Genomic DNA, 18,531 nt, shown 5'->3' with positions numbered 1-18,531 from the left:
TGTGAAACGTTACCTAGCTACAACACTGAATGCAGCACGCGCGTGCATATGGCTCTGGTGCTTTTGCCTACAATCATACGAGAAAGGTTGCGGCTACATGAATCTCTAAGCATGCTGGATTGCTTGCCGCAAATAAGAGAAACCGCTTTCGTCGTGCTTCATAGGGTTATGTGTACTAAACAGGAATGTAAATCTGACATCCTTGTTGTGTCAAGCGCAACCCATTTTTATATGCAAACCTACAATGAATGAAGTTGCATGGTTGCATGCATATCTTGCAGCAAAAATATGTTTCTGTGCCGAAAGCACGCGTTAAAGCCCATTCGACGCGAAACAATTCGTTATCTTTCACAAAAGCAGTGTGCTCGGCCCCCTTGGTTTCCATATCGGAGGCTATAGCAGACGACGCCGGCAGTCAGGGCGCTGTCTAGGACATTATGGGGAACGTAACATTTTTTTCTGAGCAGTTACTTAGCATTTCATACAGTCAGTGACGAAGCCGCAGCAGTATTTTACTGTCCTCGTCAAAGTGAAGTACAACAATAATAATAAAAAAGCAGACACGAAAGCGGCTGCAGGCTGAGCGGGAGAGGGCCGGCGGAGCAATCCAACCTTGCACATCACAGGGATGCCTCCGCATAGCGGCGCCAAGGTATGTCCTCGCGCCCAATATGAGCGTGTATCCGTCGTGTTATTCAGACCAATGAACTGCTCAACAGCATTGATTCTATGGTGAGCTAACGAAATACTGAACTAAATGTGTTCTACACTAAAATAAAAATATGAAAGATGTTTCTGCACTTTGCCCTCATCAAAATGAGACTACTGCAGCTGGGAATCGCACCTTAGATGTGGTGCTCGGTGGCCAGACACCATAATCACAAAGCTACCGCAGTGTGTCATGCTTATGGTTTGAGACACGAAAGAACGGGAACACGATGAGAAAAAAAGAGGGAAGTCGCAATTTTGCCACAAGGGCAAAGCAATGAATGCAACAGCGAGAAATCGGAATGCTATACGAAGTAAGGCTAGCAGCCAACCTAATGTAACTCAACAAAATGCTGGCATAAGGAAATGCGGCCGCTGCAGCAGTGAGCGGAGCGACCTTCTTGTTGTCAATCACTCCAACAGAATCATAGTGGCGCGAAGGAAGCATGCACAAAGGCATAAGCCACCTGCTGGTCCTTGAGTACATGGTTCTCGGCAGAGCCACACAGCCCCCCTCCCCCGAGAAAGTATGGCCGGCATGCTTCCTCTCCGCTTGAACCGTGATAGTCAGCTGCCCACACATGCTTTCCCTCACACACAGAACATACGGCGTACAGGGCGATGTTCCTGCCCGTGGACTTCATGTGGAACATCAAGGCGACAGCAAAAATGCACCTGGAGTGCCCACGTAATTGCTATCACAGTAAAAAAAGTAAGAAAAGGACAATCCACAGACTGGTGGTGCCCTCTACCTGATGTAAAGCCACTCACTTGCAGGGCACACTGGGGTGGTGGTAGGGGCAATGGTCGCCATTCTTGCAGGCCGGCCAGTAACGACACTTCTCCAGGATGTGTGAGGCCCCATCATCCACTGCCATGGCTTCCTCTTCTTCCACCATAGGGGCATCCTCCATCAGTTCTGCGCCAGGGCAAGTGCAATTACAGAGAGGGGAGAAATTCATGCAAATGCCAAGACGCACAGGCCCTTCGCTCAGCACAAGTCTAGAACAGCACGGCCAAATTATGACTGAAAAAAATGTCTCGTTTGCCGATGCCTTGAAAGATCTTGAAACCTGGGAACAATGTTACGAAAGGCTTAACTGACATTAACTTTGAAACAAAAGAAACATCTCATGAGAGAAAGGGGATTTGGCTTGGACAATTCCCCTTCAATGCCAATTTGTAAAAGGAGTTGGCATATTCAAATATAAGTAAATGTTCTGTGCAGCAAAGTTTTCAACTTGAGAACATGCCGCATTTCTATCATCCCTAAGGGCAGAAATCGGGGTAAAATAAATAACCAATGCTACTGTGGGAAATTGAGAAATGGCGACGGATTCTTTTTCATAGCTGAAAGTGACAGTGTAAGCATGAAGGTTCCACAAAAATCTATGCATACCTACCAACCCGGCAGCATGAAAATTCAGGAGACTGCAGGAGGGGGAGGTCCTTCTTTTTATGTTGCATTTTTTTTGCATTGAAACACTTGCAAGTACTTTTTCTTTGCTTTTGACACCGCCACTGACCTTCCAACTGAACTCTGGGTAGCACGCAACCTCCACAACCACGTAACAAACACAACTGATGCCTAGGCAGAGAGCGTAGGCCTAGCGTACAAAATGCACTTGAACTTCCTCCAAACCCGGTTGTGCTTCAAACAACGCGTCCTCTAGAAAGATGCATGCCTGCCGCGCTCATGAAAGACCTGTTTTCAGTGGTGGTCGCTAGCGATCCTTGCGCGGAGGTCACCCGCAACACATTTCTGCACACACAGCCGCCTCGATTGGCACCGCCGCCGTGGCGCGCACGCCCCCTTCCACTGAACCAACCGATCTCCGTTGGTAGTTGCCGATCTGAAGTGGCCAGTGTTGTTACAGGTTTCAAATTGAAATTGACAACACATCGCATTAACGCAGACACTCTCGAAAAAAATTTCACCATTTCCCATGAAAGGGAACCATGTGGGGATGCGAAGGAGCGCATGGGTCGACTTAAAGTTCCGTTCATTGCGGGCACCTTGCCCGATGTTAACGCATCCTTGCATGTGGAGCACACCATGAATTCACTGCAGTCGCTGTTACTCGTCCCGAACTCTTGTTGGAGCATGCCACGCGGGTTCATCGCGCGTCTGCAGAATCTCGTTCTCCGATGCGATCACGTGATTGCTGAGAGAGTGTAAGGGGGAGAGGCCACAGCGTCTTACACAGGCCCGAACGCGCTAGAGCGTGCCAGCACACGTGATTTTGTCTGCGTTACGCCATGCTAGGACAGCATACGGCGGCCCGGGCCCCTAAAGTGCTCTGCACGTATCATCATCAAGGCGGTCGAAGAACAAGACGAAGAAGACTTCTCCTTGACGCGAGCGCGCGCTCAATATTTTACAGATGGCTATGGTAGGTTTTAGAAAGCGGATGGTCGCCAATGGAACTATGGACAAAGCCCAGCACGAAAAGCTGTTTCGCATCTAAAACTCACATCAACGCTTCCTGCCACAACTATGCGTGGAACGGGGCCAAGACAGACAGACGCAAAATTTTTCCACTTTTCGGCCACATTTCGGGAGATTCGAGATAGCATTCGTCCAATTGGGAGATTAGGTCAGAATTTGGGAGTCTCCCGGACAATTTGGGAGAGTTGGCAGGTATGTCTATTATTACCGTACCTACCAGTGCAGTGTGCCCACCTTTCTTTCTCATTTCGGGCTTCAAGAAACAGGTGTACAGATTATGCGAAATTTTTCGCAAGTTTTCAGTCACACTACAACTGAGGGCTGCAGTTAAAGGGGACATGACATGGCCAGCCAACAATTTGTGATTTTCTGATAATACAGTCGATCCCGGATATATCGAACTCGGATATATTGAATTATTGGCTATATCGAACTGTTGAGAAATCCCCTTGAATTTCCCATGCAAAAGTATGGGGTTGGTGTGCACGTATATCGAACTCCCGCACAGCAAAACATCCGCTATATCGAACGCTGCCCCGCGCCGAAGCCCAGAAAGCGCATTTTTCCTAACAAATATTCATCATTTTTCGGCCGCATTCTTATAAGTTCCAGTCCCTCGTCGCGCGCAGGTGACGAAATTGCGTTGCTCTAGTTCGTTGCGCAGCGCTTATCAGTTCACCGGTATATTTGAAGCACGATCCGCAGGTTTTAATGCATGGGCTAGTGTTTTTCAAAGAGGCTGATTGCCGAGGGCACCAAAATAAGAATTCGAAGTGACTTGGCAGCCTTGTTGTAATGTTTGCATTCCCTTCCTTGTCTGTTTGCGCACGATGGCATGCGGGCCCGCAAAGCATGGCCTTCGAGATCCGCAACCTCATGACGTATTTTTAGTGTTTTCGGTTTTAAAATGCAGATCTCAGAGGCTACGCTTTTTTTCGCATTTCTCGCCAAAGTAGCAGCTGCCTTCTACAAAGCCACAAGTGCCATCGGTATCGCCAACATGTCGACGGTGGAGAAATGTTTCTTCGTGCAGCGTTGTTAAGCGTTGTCTCTTGTGGCATGTGTACTTCTCAATCCGTTCTTGATAAATCGTCATTCGGGAGTCGAACTAAACATTGTCCCGCTCGTAGCGATAAAAATGATGACTGGTGCTTGGAACAACGTCAAGTAAAGCACCGTCGTGCACTGTTTCCTTACGGGCCTTGGTGCCAGGTGACAACTTTGAGCGAGTCATGAGCGCCGACTACGGCGTACGGTGCATTTCCGGGCGCCATATCGGACGGGAGCACAGCGAGTGACTTCATCGGCGCAGATAACGACGTAGCTGTTTCTTCTGCATCGATGCCGAGATCATAGCTGACGTTGCCGGTGCTGCGGAAATGGACCCATGCGGTTTGAAGATGCCAGCCGCCGCTGCCACCGCTAAACCCTTTACCGCGCTACAGAGCTCGCATCAGCGTTCAGCTCACCGCTGTTGTGGCCGAAGGTGTTGAATTTACTTATCTCGAAAGCTGCAATGATATTGACGATGACTTGATAAATCCACGGCGCGTAAGAAGCAAGACAAGTTTATGGACTATTTGCATGCGAAATAAAGTGCACTAACTTGCAAAAGAAGTAGTTCTCGCCTTGTTCTTTAGCATATGTGAGCGAATCGTTATGTTCGCGCTTTTTACGATTTCGGAAAACTGTGTCGAGGCCTGCAGTGCTTTAATTAAAAGCCCTAAATACGCATATTTCGTATTTCGAATTATCGATATATCGAACTATTTCGCGGTCCCCTTCGAGTTCGATATATCCGGGATCGACTGTAGAAGTAGAGGGTCAATTGTGCCTATACATATATGAAAAATGGACCTTACAAAAATACTTCAGCGCAAAATAAGCCCTAGAAGACGCCAGCTATAAACCGTGCCTACTGCCGGTGACCGCCATTTTGACATGGTGTGTGTGACGTCATGTGCTGCACAGAGCAGAGCCATCGTCTTTTACCCAAGTTTCAGCCGCTGCAAATCGTTCCAATTTCAATGCCAAGCTGAAGAAAGCTAAATAGTTTGACTGCGAGCGCAGCTGACCACGGAACAAAATCGTTCGCCGGAATGCAGACGCTCGCACAGCAAGTAGCTCATTACAGCACGGTTCGTAAACATGTCAGTGTTGCCCGTCTTTAAGGCCACTCACGTGTGTACAAAATATTCTACCGTATATACTCGTGTAAGGGCCGCCCTCGTGTAAGGGCCGCACCCATACTTTGGAGGGGGAATCTCGAAAAAAAAATTCAAAAAGTCCCGCCAGAAAAGTGTAGTTAGTTAAATTGCAGCTAGATGGCGCTGCCAGCTTTTCCGCTTCCGCCGACCTCGACGGCGCCATTATTGCTTTGTGTGGCGCATCGTTGGCATCGTGTGGGTAGCTTGGCAGTGTTTCTTCACATCGGTGTTGTTGGTGTCACTTTGTCTGCAGTAGTGAGCCCCGTTTGAGCCATCGCAGGTGAGGGACGATGGGCCGGCACTTGAGATCTTTCACTGCAGCCTTTAAACTGCAAGTGATTGAATATGCTGAGGAGCACGGCAAGCGAGAAGCTGGACGCAAATTTGACATCAATGAGAAGCGCGTGCATTACTGGATGAAACAGAAAGATGCCCTCGCTGATACCAACAGGAGCCGAAAGGCATTTCGCGGAAAGAAGTGCAAGTACCCGGAACTCGAAGGCGAACTTGTCAAATATGTCATCGACACTCGAAGGGACGGCTACGCCGTCTCAACTGACATGATCCGCGTGAAAGCCCTGGCCATGGCTCGCCACATGGAAATACCCCAGGCACAATTCAAAGCAAGTCAGGGGTGGGCATCGCTACAACAAGTGTGTGCGTGGATTTTGAGTGCGTGGCGTGCCGTGTCATTTGAAACAGTCGCGAAAAGCTTCAAGGTGACTGGAATTTCAAACTGCATGAGCGGCGCTGAGGATGAACGTCTCTGGGAGGACGCCGACGCCGAGGCGAGCTCTTCTGAGAACGAGGACAGCGATAGCGAAATGGAATCGTAATAAAAACATTCCTGGAATGTCATTTGCGACTCTCTTACACTCCGCTAATGTTGCGGAAACAGCACAGACCTTTGGTGAGCTGTCATCGGCCTGATTCGTGTAAGGGCCGCACCAAGCAAAAATTTTGAAAAAAAAAAAGTGCGGCCCTTACACGAGTATATACGGTATTATAAACTAAGTGCTCGACCAAATGTGCTAAAATTTTGGCCAGCTTGTTTGTGAATGCACAAGGATCAACCCACATAACACAGATTATGATCGAATATTGTGTGCATGGACCCTTTAACTTGAAAAAAAAGTCATTGCGGTACGTACTAACAGTTACTGCAAATATTGCAAATCAGTTCTGCGGAATCCCGCAAGGTGGCGGAAGGGTTGAGAAAGGGAAAATAGACAACCACCCGTTTTGTAGCACGAAGCCACAAGGAAATCCGGATTTCCTTGTGGCTTTGTGCTACAAAACGGGTGGTTGTCTATTTTCCCTTTCGTACTAACAGTTAGAGTGCATAGAGATTGGGCTGGGGATTGAACAAAACTACATATCATATAAACGCGATAGCGTTAGAGAGCTCATTTCGCAGAAATTCCGGTGTTGGTGTAGCTGATTGTGAGCAGAAAATCATCGTCTTGTCCGTGACCGAAAAATCGAGAAAGATGCAAATGAAATCAATAATAAAAAACTTCAGGTTCAAGTGAGAATCGAACCCAGGCTGTCTGTGTGGCAAGCAGGTGTTCTACCACAGAGCCACGTCAATTCTTGAAACTGCTTCAGAAAAAAACACTATATGAATGTCATGTAGAGAAAAGAGTCTCCTTAAGGCATGTAATATTGCGTGGCAGAAGTGTAGAATCGTGCCAGGCATCAAAATATGTGAATTGCGCAACGAGTGGGTGTTTTAAAGGCCCACCCATTACAAAGCGCTCAGACATATTTAATCATCATCAGCAGCAAAAGAATCAACAAAGTGAACAGCTGCGTAGGATCGCGTGTTGCCTTACAGACGAATAGTGGGCCCTTCACTGATTTGCAAAAGGAATCATTATGGCGTAGTGGGCACTTAACTGTACTTGCGGTAGGCATTCTAGGATACCTTCAAACGGCCAATGTTACGCGCACAGTCGTTTGTTTCCTTATGGCACGGTTGGGGCATGCACCGAGAACCGAAGCCAGGCTAGCAATTGAGAAGGCGATGCGCACGGGATCCGAATAAGCTATCACGTTCTAATCTTGAAGGCGAAGATCAAGCGTCCTCCAGGTATGTTATACGTTAGCCCATTTAAACAAGTATTAACTAGGTTTTACTGCATATGAAAATTTTTAATAGGTCACTTCTGCCTGATTTTTTTTTTATGTGCAGTCAGTTGTAGTTGTGCAATGTCACCAAGCTGTGCACGGTGGCTGCTACGAGGCAGGTGAGGAAGCACCAAATATGCGAGTAAGTGTTTTGTTTAAATAACCAAGGTGATATTTTAGGGGTGCGCAAATTAACCAAGTAAATGTGGTACTAAAGGAAACACCAACTGCTTAGCAGTTGGTGTTTGCACAGTGACAGTTCAACTCCAAGATAGTGAATGCCAGAGTATACACACACATAATGAATCTCGATTTGGTAAAGGTTGGAACGTAACAAAATTAGCCCTGTCAATTATCCTGTATTTCCTTCCTCAATTCAGAATACTAGTTACATTGCTCTACAGCTAATCATTTAATGACAGTTGTCTAAAAGCAGATTGGCAGTTCGTGCATGAGCATCTGAACAACATTCTAGTCTTATGTCAATATTCAGTATTTGGCTTGAATTTTAGTATTCAACGTTGCCGAACTGAAATGAATGAACGTAGACATTTCTCACGTATAACGCACCTACAAAGGTAGTTTCACGGCTGTGTGCCTTAGCTTCTGTGCATATAACCTGCTCTAAAATTTAAAAAAATAATAATTTTGGTGTAGGCAATATGGAAACTTTGCTTAGAGGTGTGGCTTCACAGCAGTGCTGCCCATAGGCTTCCCAGTTGGCTGTTTTTTTTTTTTGCCTTGAAATCACCTCAAGCAGGTCAACTTCGCTGACTACTGTTTTTGTTCAAGGAAATGAACGGTTGGTGTAATTCATCTGTAAGAAGGCCCAGCACGACCAAACACGCACTAGGGATATTCCAACGATGCTACTGTACCAAATGCCTCGCTCTAACTTCTCAGTTGTGCTTGGCGTGTGCACGTCACTAACCAGCATTGGGGACTGGAGCCATCATGAGGCGGCTCTTGACCGGCGGCCTCCGAGGTGACACGAGCTGCTCTTCGTCCTCTTCTTCGGGCAGTTCCTCCAGGTCGTGACCCGTAGTCAGCACCTCACGATGGCTGTTGTTGCTTTTGAAGCTCGTCGGGTCCACTCCATCGAGGGTGACCACGAAGCGTGGCCACTGGGATGAAGACGGCGAGCTGCCCAAGCTGCCTGGCTGACCACTGCAACAGGTCACCATGCTCACGCATCATGCACAGCCAGCCCCTATTCTACTGCGTGACTGATTCATTCATTTATTTAGGTATTTAGGGCATGCACTATCCAAAAGCATCAGATGCCTGCCAATGTTATACAGTCAAACCTGCATGTATCGAACCCACATATAATCAATTACTTTTTATTGTGTATATCAAACAGTTGTCACATCCCTTTGAATATATTTTCGATATACTATAAAATATATATCGAAATAGCTATGTACAAATCTTTTTTGTGATCCCCTTCAGATTCAATGTATCTGGCTTCGACTGCAATAGAGGGCTCAAGAATAACTTTTAGCAGCAGGAGTGCTTCAACATGCAACGCAAGCACAATACATGAAAAAAAGGGCTTAGGCGTGTCCGGTGTCCCAGTACGTGCAATGGTCTTTGCACAATACCAGGTTACTGGATGATGGTACAACAAGCACAAAGGCTGGTGTTAAAACAAGCACACTTAAACAGTAGAGATGCGTGAATATTTGAAAATTTTGAATATCAGTCGAACGTGACATCAGTCATATCTGTATTTGATCAGAAGCAAAGTGCATTTGAAAGACTTCAGTTACATGAAGTGACTTGAAAATCTGATACAGTAACATACTGAGACGAACTTCTAATCTGCATTTTTCTAAGTACAGTAGACTCTCATTAAACGGAACCTGAAGGGACCAGGAAAATATGTTCCATTTTAACAGGAGCTCCGCTTACTGAGAGATGAACAGGAGTGCAGAATACAAGTACGAAACCAATCATGTCGAAGGCAGTTGTTCCATTTAAGCAGCAGTTCCGTTTAAGAGATTTCCGTTTACTGAGAGTCTACTGTATAAAGACCAGTCAACCAGTCATTATAACAGTGGTGTGATTATAGTGATGCCTACACAGAAAAGTGTCTGAAGCACATGGAGGTCTGATGACAGCCGCCAGCATATGAACTGGCACAACTTAAGGCTCATTTGTAGCCTGACATTGTGCACGTGCGCAATGATCACTTGCATCCGGTTACGCCACGCCGCTCTCGCCACACCCATCGAAATTCCGTGCTGCCTATTAGTGGATGCATGCCATTGGCTGCTGCTTTTGGACCATGCAACCATCTGTGAAACGATGTGGGCACATTTTTTGTTCAAAGCTACTTCTCCACGCAATGCACTGTGGGCTGGCATGGTCGGCGCGACAAGTGCATGGATACGAGGGCGGTCCGAAAAGTACTTAGCCTCACCGCGAGAGGGCGACGCTATCCCATGAGACATATACCGACGTTGAGTACGTTCTCTTAGAGGGACACATGCGAAGGTGCAGTCGAATCGGGCTCGCGGTTTTGTTTTGGCTGCTTCAGGAAGCAGGTGATTTTCGTGTATCCGTTAAAAATGGAAAAAGAGCAATATCGGTCGGTGATTCGATTCTTGTTTTTGGAAGGGAAATCGCGCAGCGAGATCAAAGAGCGACTGGATGCCGTCTACGGTGAGTCTTCTCCTTCGATGGCAACCGTCAAAAATTGGTTCAACGAGTTTAAACGTGGTCGCACGTCGGTTTTTGATTAGCCTCGCCCAGGGGCCCCGCAAACGGCTACCACGGCCGATAACGTGGCAAAAATCCACGACCTCGTATTGGCAGACCGCCGACTGAAGGTGCGCGAGATAGCTGAGACAGTAGGCATCTCAAAAGACCGCGTGGGTCATATCCTTCAGGAAAATTTGGGCATGAGAAAGCTGTCGGCGCGATGGCTGCCGCGTTTGCTCACTCCGGACAACAAGCGTGTCCGTGAGACCACTTCAGAGCAGTGTTTGAAGCTGTTTAAGCGTAATCCGAAGGAGTTCCTGCGTCGTTTTGTGATCGTCGACGAAACATGGATCCACTGGTACACGCCAGAGACCAAAGAACAGTCGAAACAGTGGACTGCACCCGGAGAACCTGCTCCGAAGAAGGCGAAGACTGTCGCATCGGCCGGAAAGGTGATGGCCACCATTTTCTGGGATTCTCAAGGTGTGATCTTCGTCGACTACCTTGAGAAGGGCAAAACGGTGACAGGACCCTACTACGCCGAATTACTGGGCCGATTCGACGTCGAATTGCAGAAACAACGGCCACATTTGGTGAAGAAAAAGGTGCTCTTCCACAATGACAACGCGCCAGCTCACACCAGCGCCGTCGCCACGGCAAAGTTGGTCGAACTGGGCTACGAAGTGGTGCCCCATCCAGCGTATTCTCCAGATTTGGCTCCGAGTGATTTCTTCTTGTTTCCCAACCTGAAAAATTCACTCGCCGGACAAAAATTTGAGTCGAATGAAGAAGTTATCGCCGCCACAGAAGCCTACTTTGCAGCTCAGGAGAAAACATATTTTTCTGACGGGATCAAAATGTTGGAGGATCGCTGGGTCAAGTGTATAGAGTTGAAAGGGGACTATGTTGAGAAATAAATCGACACAATTCCAAAACTTTCGTTTTTTCTTTTGAAGACTAAGTACTTATCGGACCGCCCTCGTAGAGCAAGAGCCATCTCGACGATGATCTTGTCAGAGTGCGCTGGCAGCCGCTGGTTAAGGGGAGATGCGGGTCGAAAAACACGAGTTTTCTAAAAAATTATCGATTTTTTGTTTTCGCCTGTTTTGTTGAGATTAGTACTTCTACTGTTCTGAAAAAAAAAATCAATGTCGAGACTCAACTGGAAATGCTTTAAAATTGCATCTAAAGAGCACAAGGTGGCTGTCAAAAGGCCGAAAGTGTGTCATCTTCGAGCACCTTGCCGCTGATAATGCGCCGCCGCTCACCATTGTCGACTGCATGAGGCGAAGAGCCGAGCCTCACTCTTCAAATAACAACGGTTTCCCGCGCTGCTGCAGCGCAAGAAATAATAAAGAGAAGCACGCTTTTGCCGCCTTCTTCGAGCGCCGCGACTGGCTTTAAATCACGTGGTACGGATCGGGAGCCGCCATTGGCCGCTGCGCGCCTGTGTGTGCTGTGAAGCCTACTTGCAGGATCCGTGTCTCGTCGCGCAGCGCAGCTGAACAACGCTTTTCTCGAGTGCTTATCCGTTATGGATGAAGAAAGCCATAGGAAGCGCGGTCACCGGCCTGTGAAGTTTCACGCGGCGTACAAATTTCGAGGACGCCGGCGCAAATCAAAGCCGAACACTCAAACCACGAAAAGAGCGTCTGCTGCCGCAAGGCGTAGTGGCAGTGACGCCGATGCGTCCGACGAGTTTGCCGCGGTATTCGAATATGTGACTGCCTCCCAGAAAAAGATCGGACTCTTCGAAGACGAAAAAAAATCACAGGACGACGAGTCTTCGTTGATTGCTGATATGACAGCACTGAACATGTTGGTTTAATCGAGGGCACTCCAGTTTTGAACGTGTTCTGGAAGAGCTTGGCGTGCTCCCGCCTCATGATCTGGTTGCTCTTGGCACATCACGGGACAGCACACGCCAGAAAAAAATGTCTCAAAAACTAACAGGAGAAGCAAGGGCTCGTCGGCGTGCGCTGAAGAAAAAATCTCTTGTCGAGGAGCCAGCTCAAAAGAGCCATGAGGGCCAAACCTATGGTGCTGGCGCATTTTAATGGCAGTGGCCACTACAAGGAGGATTGTTCTTTCTTGTGTACAAATTTCGTTGCATTCAATGACATCTTTGGTAAATAAACATGCAATTTTGACTTTAAAACTCGTTTTTCTCAAAACACAAATTTTGCCATTTTTGTCAATGTGCCCCTCCTTTTTCGGGTACTTCTGGTGCTCAGATCTGCATGAAATTTTTCCCAAAGTTTTTCCAAAGTACGAGAAATGCAATTATCTTGTTTAAGTTTCGATATTCTTATTATAAAATAAAAAAAAAGTTATGTAAACTTTTACTAGGGTAGGAGAAATATGAACTTCCAACGTTAAAATTTTTCACGTCTAGTACATATTTTGTATGGACTTCCTAATTAGTTATTTGCATTCCGCACTTTATTTTAAACATTATGAACTATCAATTGTAAAAAATTATTGAAGTTTAGGTCTGAAAAGAGGGGAGGGCAAAATGCTTCAGTTTTTCACTTTGTCATGTTGCAGAACTAAAAGTATGCAACTTGCAAGAAAACTAATTATATATTTGAAATCAGCATAAAAAGTTCTATAAGCAGCTCAAGTTTCATTGCTCTAGGGTGAATATTAAAGAAAAAGTGTCTTCGAGTAGCATCTCCCCTTAAGTTGGCTGCACCAGTGCATAGGGCTAGAGGGGCTGTTGCTGTTGCCAATGTGACGTAGCACATATATTTACGCTATGTCAGATTATATGCATGTCTTTATCGACAACCCTATTATGATAAGCATATTCCACTATTTGCTTGGCTGTGCTTATAGTATCTATCAGTTCATCTCCAGCGTATGTATAGGCAAGAATGCAAACGTGCTACACTGCTGTTCGCTGTCATTGCATTATGCAGGCCCTGCTTCAAGTGAGTGTCACTTTGATGAAGCAAAGGCAGCTTCTAGAAAGATCCGCTGATGGGCTAGCTGGTACATGTCTTGATATATACAGTAGAACCCCGCTGATACGTTTTTGAAGGGACCGTAGGAAATAAACGTAAGAGACGGGAAACGTAAGAGCCGAAAAACAGGAAAAACGGCAAAATATTTAGTGGTACAGAATTTTATTTCAATTCTTACGAGCAGCACGAAAATTGGCGCGCTCAGCCGCGATCTAGTCGATGGATAGAAACGCGGAGCTTAGGACGGCCTTATCCACAGAAATGTAATCAACGTATGTGATTTTTTTAACACCAACAGCTGTAGGCATGAAAGAACTAAGCACACGCAATCACGACCGGCGCGGCGAGTCCGACCGCGAACCGCACGCACGACCATGCGAGCTCCAACCATCTCGAACTCCTCCCGTTCTCCGACAAATAACGATGATGATGAGTCTACGCCAACGCGATGGCAGAAGTGAATGACAATCTCGAAGGCCTTGCTTTCGCAAGCAATTACGTCATACACGCCATGTTTGTGCAATGCAAATCTCAGAGGCTATGCTTTTGTCAATAGTAAATGCCAATCTCGAAGGCCTTGCTTTCGCGAGCAGTTACGTCATAGACGCCATCTTTGCAATTTGAATCTCAAAGGCCATGCTTTTGTTTGCATCAATTGAAAGATTCTATTGCGCCTCTCATGCGGCTAATATTACGGTCAAACGAGGCCAAGCTGCATGAAAATGCGCCATGACCGCTCTCTTTGGTAGTCACTCGGTCGGCTCCGGGCGCACTTCGTGACGTATCATACGGGAACGGTCCGCCAGTTACGACGTAACAGCGGGGTTCCCAATACATTGTATCCTATGGGAGCTATGCCGGGACCGGCGGAAAACGACATAACAGCCGGGAAAACGCAGCAATGAGGAACGTAACGGCGGGGTTCTACTGTACTGAGTATATGCACTGCAATGAAGCGAAGACAAGAGAAGACACACAAACAACATAGACTAGTGCCAGTCCATGTCGTTTGTGTGTCTTCTCTTGTCTTCGTTTCAGTGCGCCACACATACTCAGTATATATATATATATATATATTAGGGGTGTGCGAATATTCGAAAGTTTCGAATATTCGTCGAATATTACATTCGAAGTATTCGTATTCGATTCGAAAATCGTGTATTCGAAAAGTTTCGAATATTCGATAACTTCGAATATTCGAAAAATTCGAATATGTGATTCGATTATCATGCTTAAAATAACTCGTCTTCCACATTTCTGCTGCGTTCGTATAGCTAAAAACGTTGCCGAGAGGAGCGATAAACATCGTAAGTACACGGAGGCACGATATCTGCCTGCGGCGAGCGCCCCAATACGTATGATTTATTGCTGGTGCATCTCCGACGTGCAGCGCTGTTGGCGATCATGTAACCGTACATTTTCAATATTATGCGGCCGTAACGTGCCGCACTACCACTCGTTCACTATGCGGGACCACTTCTGAAGAAAGACAGTGACCCATGTGACTGGTGGCGGACTGTAGGCACCTTCAGATATCCCAGTCTGGCAAAGCTTTGCCCCATGTACCTTCCTATACAAGCCACTTCTGTTCCAAGCGAGCGTGCCTTTTCAGTGGCAGGGGGGTTGTCTCTGTTAGAAGGGAGCGCCTGCTGCCTGATCATGTTGAGCAACTCATATTTCTTCATGATAACATCTAGTCATTACTTTCATTGTGCCGTGATATTTGATTGCGTTGTGATGTGCACTGTGCTAGCCTGGACATTGTGTTCTGGAGGTAGCAGTGTATGTTGTGTTGCCAGTCAGACTGTTAATGCTTTTTTTTTTCAAATAGCTACATGTCAAATTAAATATTGTAACTGTGGAGGCATTTTTCCTTTGATATTCGATATTCGATTCGATATTCGAAGGTGGATATTCGTATTCGATTCGTATTCGAAAAATTTGATATTCGCACACCCCTAATATATATATATATATATATATATATATATATATAAAAAAGGCAGCTTGCCTACGTCATGTTGGCCAAACAAGATACATCCAACATCCGTGCACGGTAAGGAGCAGTGCCAGCATGAAGAAACCACACTGCACACACATTCCCAAGTGCTAGTGCCCCTGTATATGCTCTTGCAGGGAGTAGAGTAGCACAGAGGACTGCCATTTTGATCCAAAGATGTGCAGTGAAGTCACCCCTCATGCATGCAGGAACCCAACCTAGCACGCTGATGCAAGCGCCTTGTGCGGTGGTATGGTTGGTGCCATCCTACACCTGGGAACTAGCAGAGCAGAACCACAGCCTCCATGACTATTAGTGCATGCCGACAGACTTTTCGGACTCCAAAAATTCTGACTTGATGGATATTTCAGACTTCAAAAATGCACCGTCAAGGTTCCCATAGCACTAATACATTTTCGGACTGGTTTTTTGGACTAAATTACTCGTTTTGAACAACGCTACTTGATTTTGAAAGCTGTCATGCTGGATTTTCCGCTGACTTGGTCCAGTTTGGCTTCCAGTGGCCAGATGTGTTGCCCCCAAAATTGGGAGCATGCACAATTTTCTTGTTTCGGAGGCCATGCCTGCTCTTCCTAGGGGACGCAAGTTTTCTTCTTCAGTCAGCCTTATCATCATCATTAACACGCTGGTATGTTTTTTTTAGCGCTGTTTTTCCGGTTGTCATTCCGCATGTGGTCGTGTTGGTGGTGTGTTAAGCATATATATGTGTCAAGTGCATTTCTGAGCAGTTGTGCTTGTCGCAGGTTCTCTCGTAAGTTTGATCACGGTGTTCGCATTTCGATGGAAGCGAAATGCTGGAGGCTCACGTACTGTGTGATGCCAGTGCAGGTTGAAGGACCCCAGACAGTGTCGTTAAATCCCACCAACCAGATGAGACACTGCATGCAGCTTTTTGTGACTGCTGTCAAATTTTGTTTGCTTGGTGCCATGGAGCCACCAACCATGCTGCACGCATTGGTTAGCGGCAGCGATTGCCGAAGCGCTGATGACATTACTGTAGCCCAAATACAGTAAAAGCTCGTTAATTCGGGCACGTCATCTGGTCCCTGTAAATATACGCATCACTCTATGAAACTGGGCGCTTGTTAATTCGGACATGTCATCTGGTCCCTGTAAATATATGCATCACTCTATGAAACTGGGCGCTCGTTATTTCGGACAGATTTGAACGCAAATCAAATAATTCGGCGACTTTCGGGCCGCTGGCAAGGCTCGAAAATGAAAAAAGAACAATTCGGAACAAAAGTGAAGCTCAAACGCAGCATTGCCATGGACATCAATTATTAACTTGGCTTGACTTGAGACTGGTTGAACGCCTTTCCTTCATGTGTGGATTTGGCAGTGCCATTTTGTTGCTTTGTTCCCGTTGGTGTGCTGCATCGCTGAACGCCGCTTTATCGAGGGTCGACTCAGTACGGTTCCTTTAGCTTGATCGTTGCTGGTGCTTTTGTGCCGAGTTCTCGTGTGAATGCACTCTCCGCTGATGGCAACGCCGGCGAAGTGGCCCAACTACGAGGCCCAGGACATCACCACCGAAGTAGAAATTTTGCAAGCCGCGGAGGCCCTCGTCGTCTTTGAAGAATTTTGTTTTGACACTGCAGACAGCATGCGAGCTGCTGAGCACCTTGAAGGGCCCAGAAAAATTGTGTCCATGCGAATTTCTGCTCGAAAACAGACAAGCATCTGCGATTACTTTGTAAAGATATGTTGCAAAAAGTCTTGCATTTATTGTGTTTATTTCGACCATTCGATAATTCGGACATTCGGGTAATTCGGACATTTTTTTCCGGTCCCTAGAAATCCGAATTAACGAGCTTTTACTGTACAACCAAATCTGCTCGTCCCTAAGCGTAGCATAAAGCAGGGCATTACTGGAGATTTTTCTAGGCTGTTCTAATCCAAATAAACTTCATTTTCACGTCTTAACAACTTTTTTGGACTGTTAGATTTATCTGACTGTTTTGCGGTCCTTGCCAGATCCGAAAAATCGGTCGCAGACTGTATCTTGGAGGACATGGAGGAATGCGGATGTTGTGTCGTGCCACTGCGTCCGTAGCTGGCTTTAGAGTCACTGGAAAATCAGAGTACCGCAAAGGTAGGCTGCACGTGGGCAACATTGGGCGGCGGCGGCCATTTCCCTTCCAGACCGTCCGGCGCGTTGCTAGCGTGTGTTGAGAAGTGATTGATCTTTTCGCCTCGGTGCTGTGTTACGCTCGGCGGAACGGCGTTATGTGTGTGTGTTTATTCAAGAGGATATTAGAAGTGATTTCGAGTCATCGACAGTTATGGATCAACTGCGCGGTTAGCGGTGTAACTAATGAAACGTGCGGCGAATGCTGCCATGTGCTCGCAAACTCGCTTCCTGGCTTCATCGGTCTCTTTTTGTGTCACGCCGGGTGTGTTCGCTACGTCCGGAGCTGTAAACATAGTTGCATTAGCGCAGTGACATTGTGTGAGATGCCATTTACTTCGACATTTGGTGAACCTTTACTGGTTGCGCTAGCTTTGCAGTCGGTGTTCAGGTTCAGTGCACTCGAGAACGTTATCGAACAACATCGAGAACTTTCAACATTGCGTCCTTCGACTGATCGCTGACGCATACCTTGCTTGCGCACCATGCTTGCTGTTCAACTAGTTATGTCTATAGAAGTTGTGTGTGTACGGTAATTGGAAGTTGTGCGCGACGTATTTATGTCTTGATTCGGAACGCCAGCAGCCAAACGCATGGGCGAATCGGCGTGCGGTAGGTAAGGTGCGTCTTATCTTGCGATACGTAGAAAATAGGCCATCGATAATGATTGACATCACTACAGTCGAACCTCGATATATTGAATGGCACGGCGATCGTGAAATAGTTCGATACAGTAGAACCCCGCTGTTACGTTCCTCACTGCTGCGTTTTCCCGGCTGTTACGTCGTTTTCCGCCGGTCCTGGCATAGCTCCCATAGGATACAATGTATTGGGAACCCCGCTGTTACGTCATAACTGTCGGACCGTTCCCGTATGATACGTCGCGAAGTGCGCCCGGAGCCGACCGAGTGACTACCAAAGAGAGCGGCCATGGTGCATTTTCACACAGCTTGGCCTCGTTTGACCGTAATATTAGCCGCATGAGAGGGGCAAGCAAAAGACCTTCAATTGATGCAAACAAAAGCATGGCCTTCGAGATTCGAATTGCAAAGATGGCGTCTATGACGTAACTGCTCGCGAAAGCAAGGCCTTCGAGATTGGCATTTACTATTGGCAAAAGCATAGCCTCTGAGATTTGCATTGCACAAACATGGCGTGTATGACGTAATTGCTTGCGAAAGCAAGGCCTTCGAGATTGGCATTCACTTCTGCCA

At 46.8% G+C, this 18,531-nt stretch overlaps 1 protein-coding gene across 2 annotated transcripts in view; it reads right to left on the bottom strand.

Annotated features, from left to right (window-relative positions):
* The window catches only part of LOC119391077 (zinc finger CCCH domain-containing protein 14), a 121,490-nt gene that overhangs the window by 30,427 nt on the left and 72,532 nt on the right, over positions 1–18,531 (bottom strand). For both annotated transcript variants that reach the window (XM_037658759.2, XM_037658760.2), the window contains 2 exons: positions 8,426–8,661; positions 1,480–1,627 (listed from right to left, as the gene is read on the bottom strand). In XM_037658759.2, coding sequence (XP_037514687.1) covers positions 1,480–1,627; positions 8,426–8,661 — 384 coding nt within the window. The remainder of the gene's footprint in view (positions 1–1,479; positions 1,628–8,425; positions 8,662–18,531) is intronic.

The sequence above is a fragment of the Rhipicephalus sanguineus genome, chromosome 4 (assembly GCF_013339695.2).
Source record: "Rhipicephalus sanguineus isolate Rsan-2018 chromosome 4, BIME_Rsan_1.4, whole genome shotgun sequence".
Lineage (NCBI taxonomy): Eukaryota > Metazoa > Arthropoda > Arachnida > Ixodida > Ixodidae > Rhipicephalus > Rhipicephalus sanguineus.
This window is presented reverse-complemented; position numbering and strand designations above follow the sequence as displayed.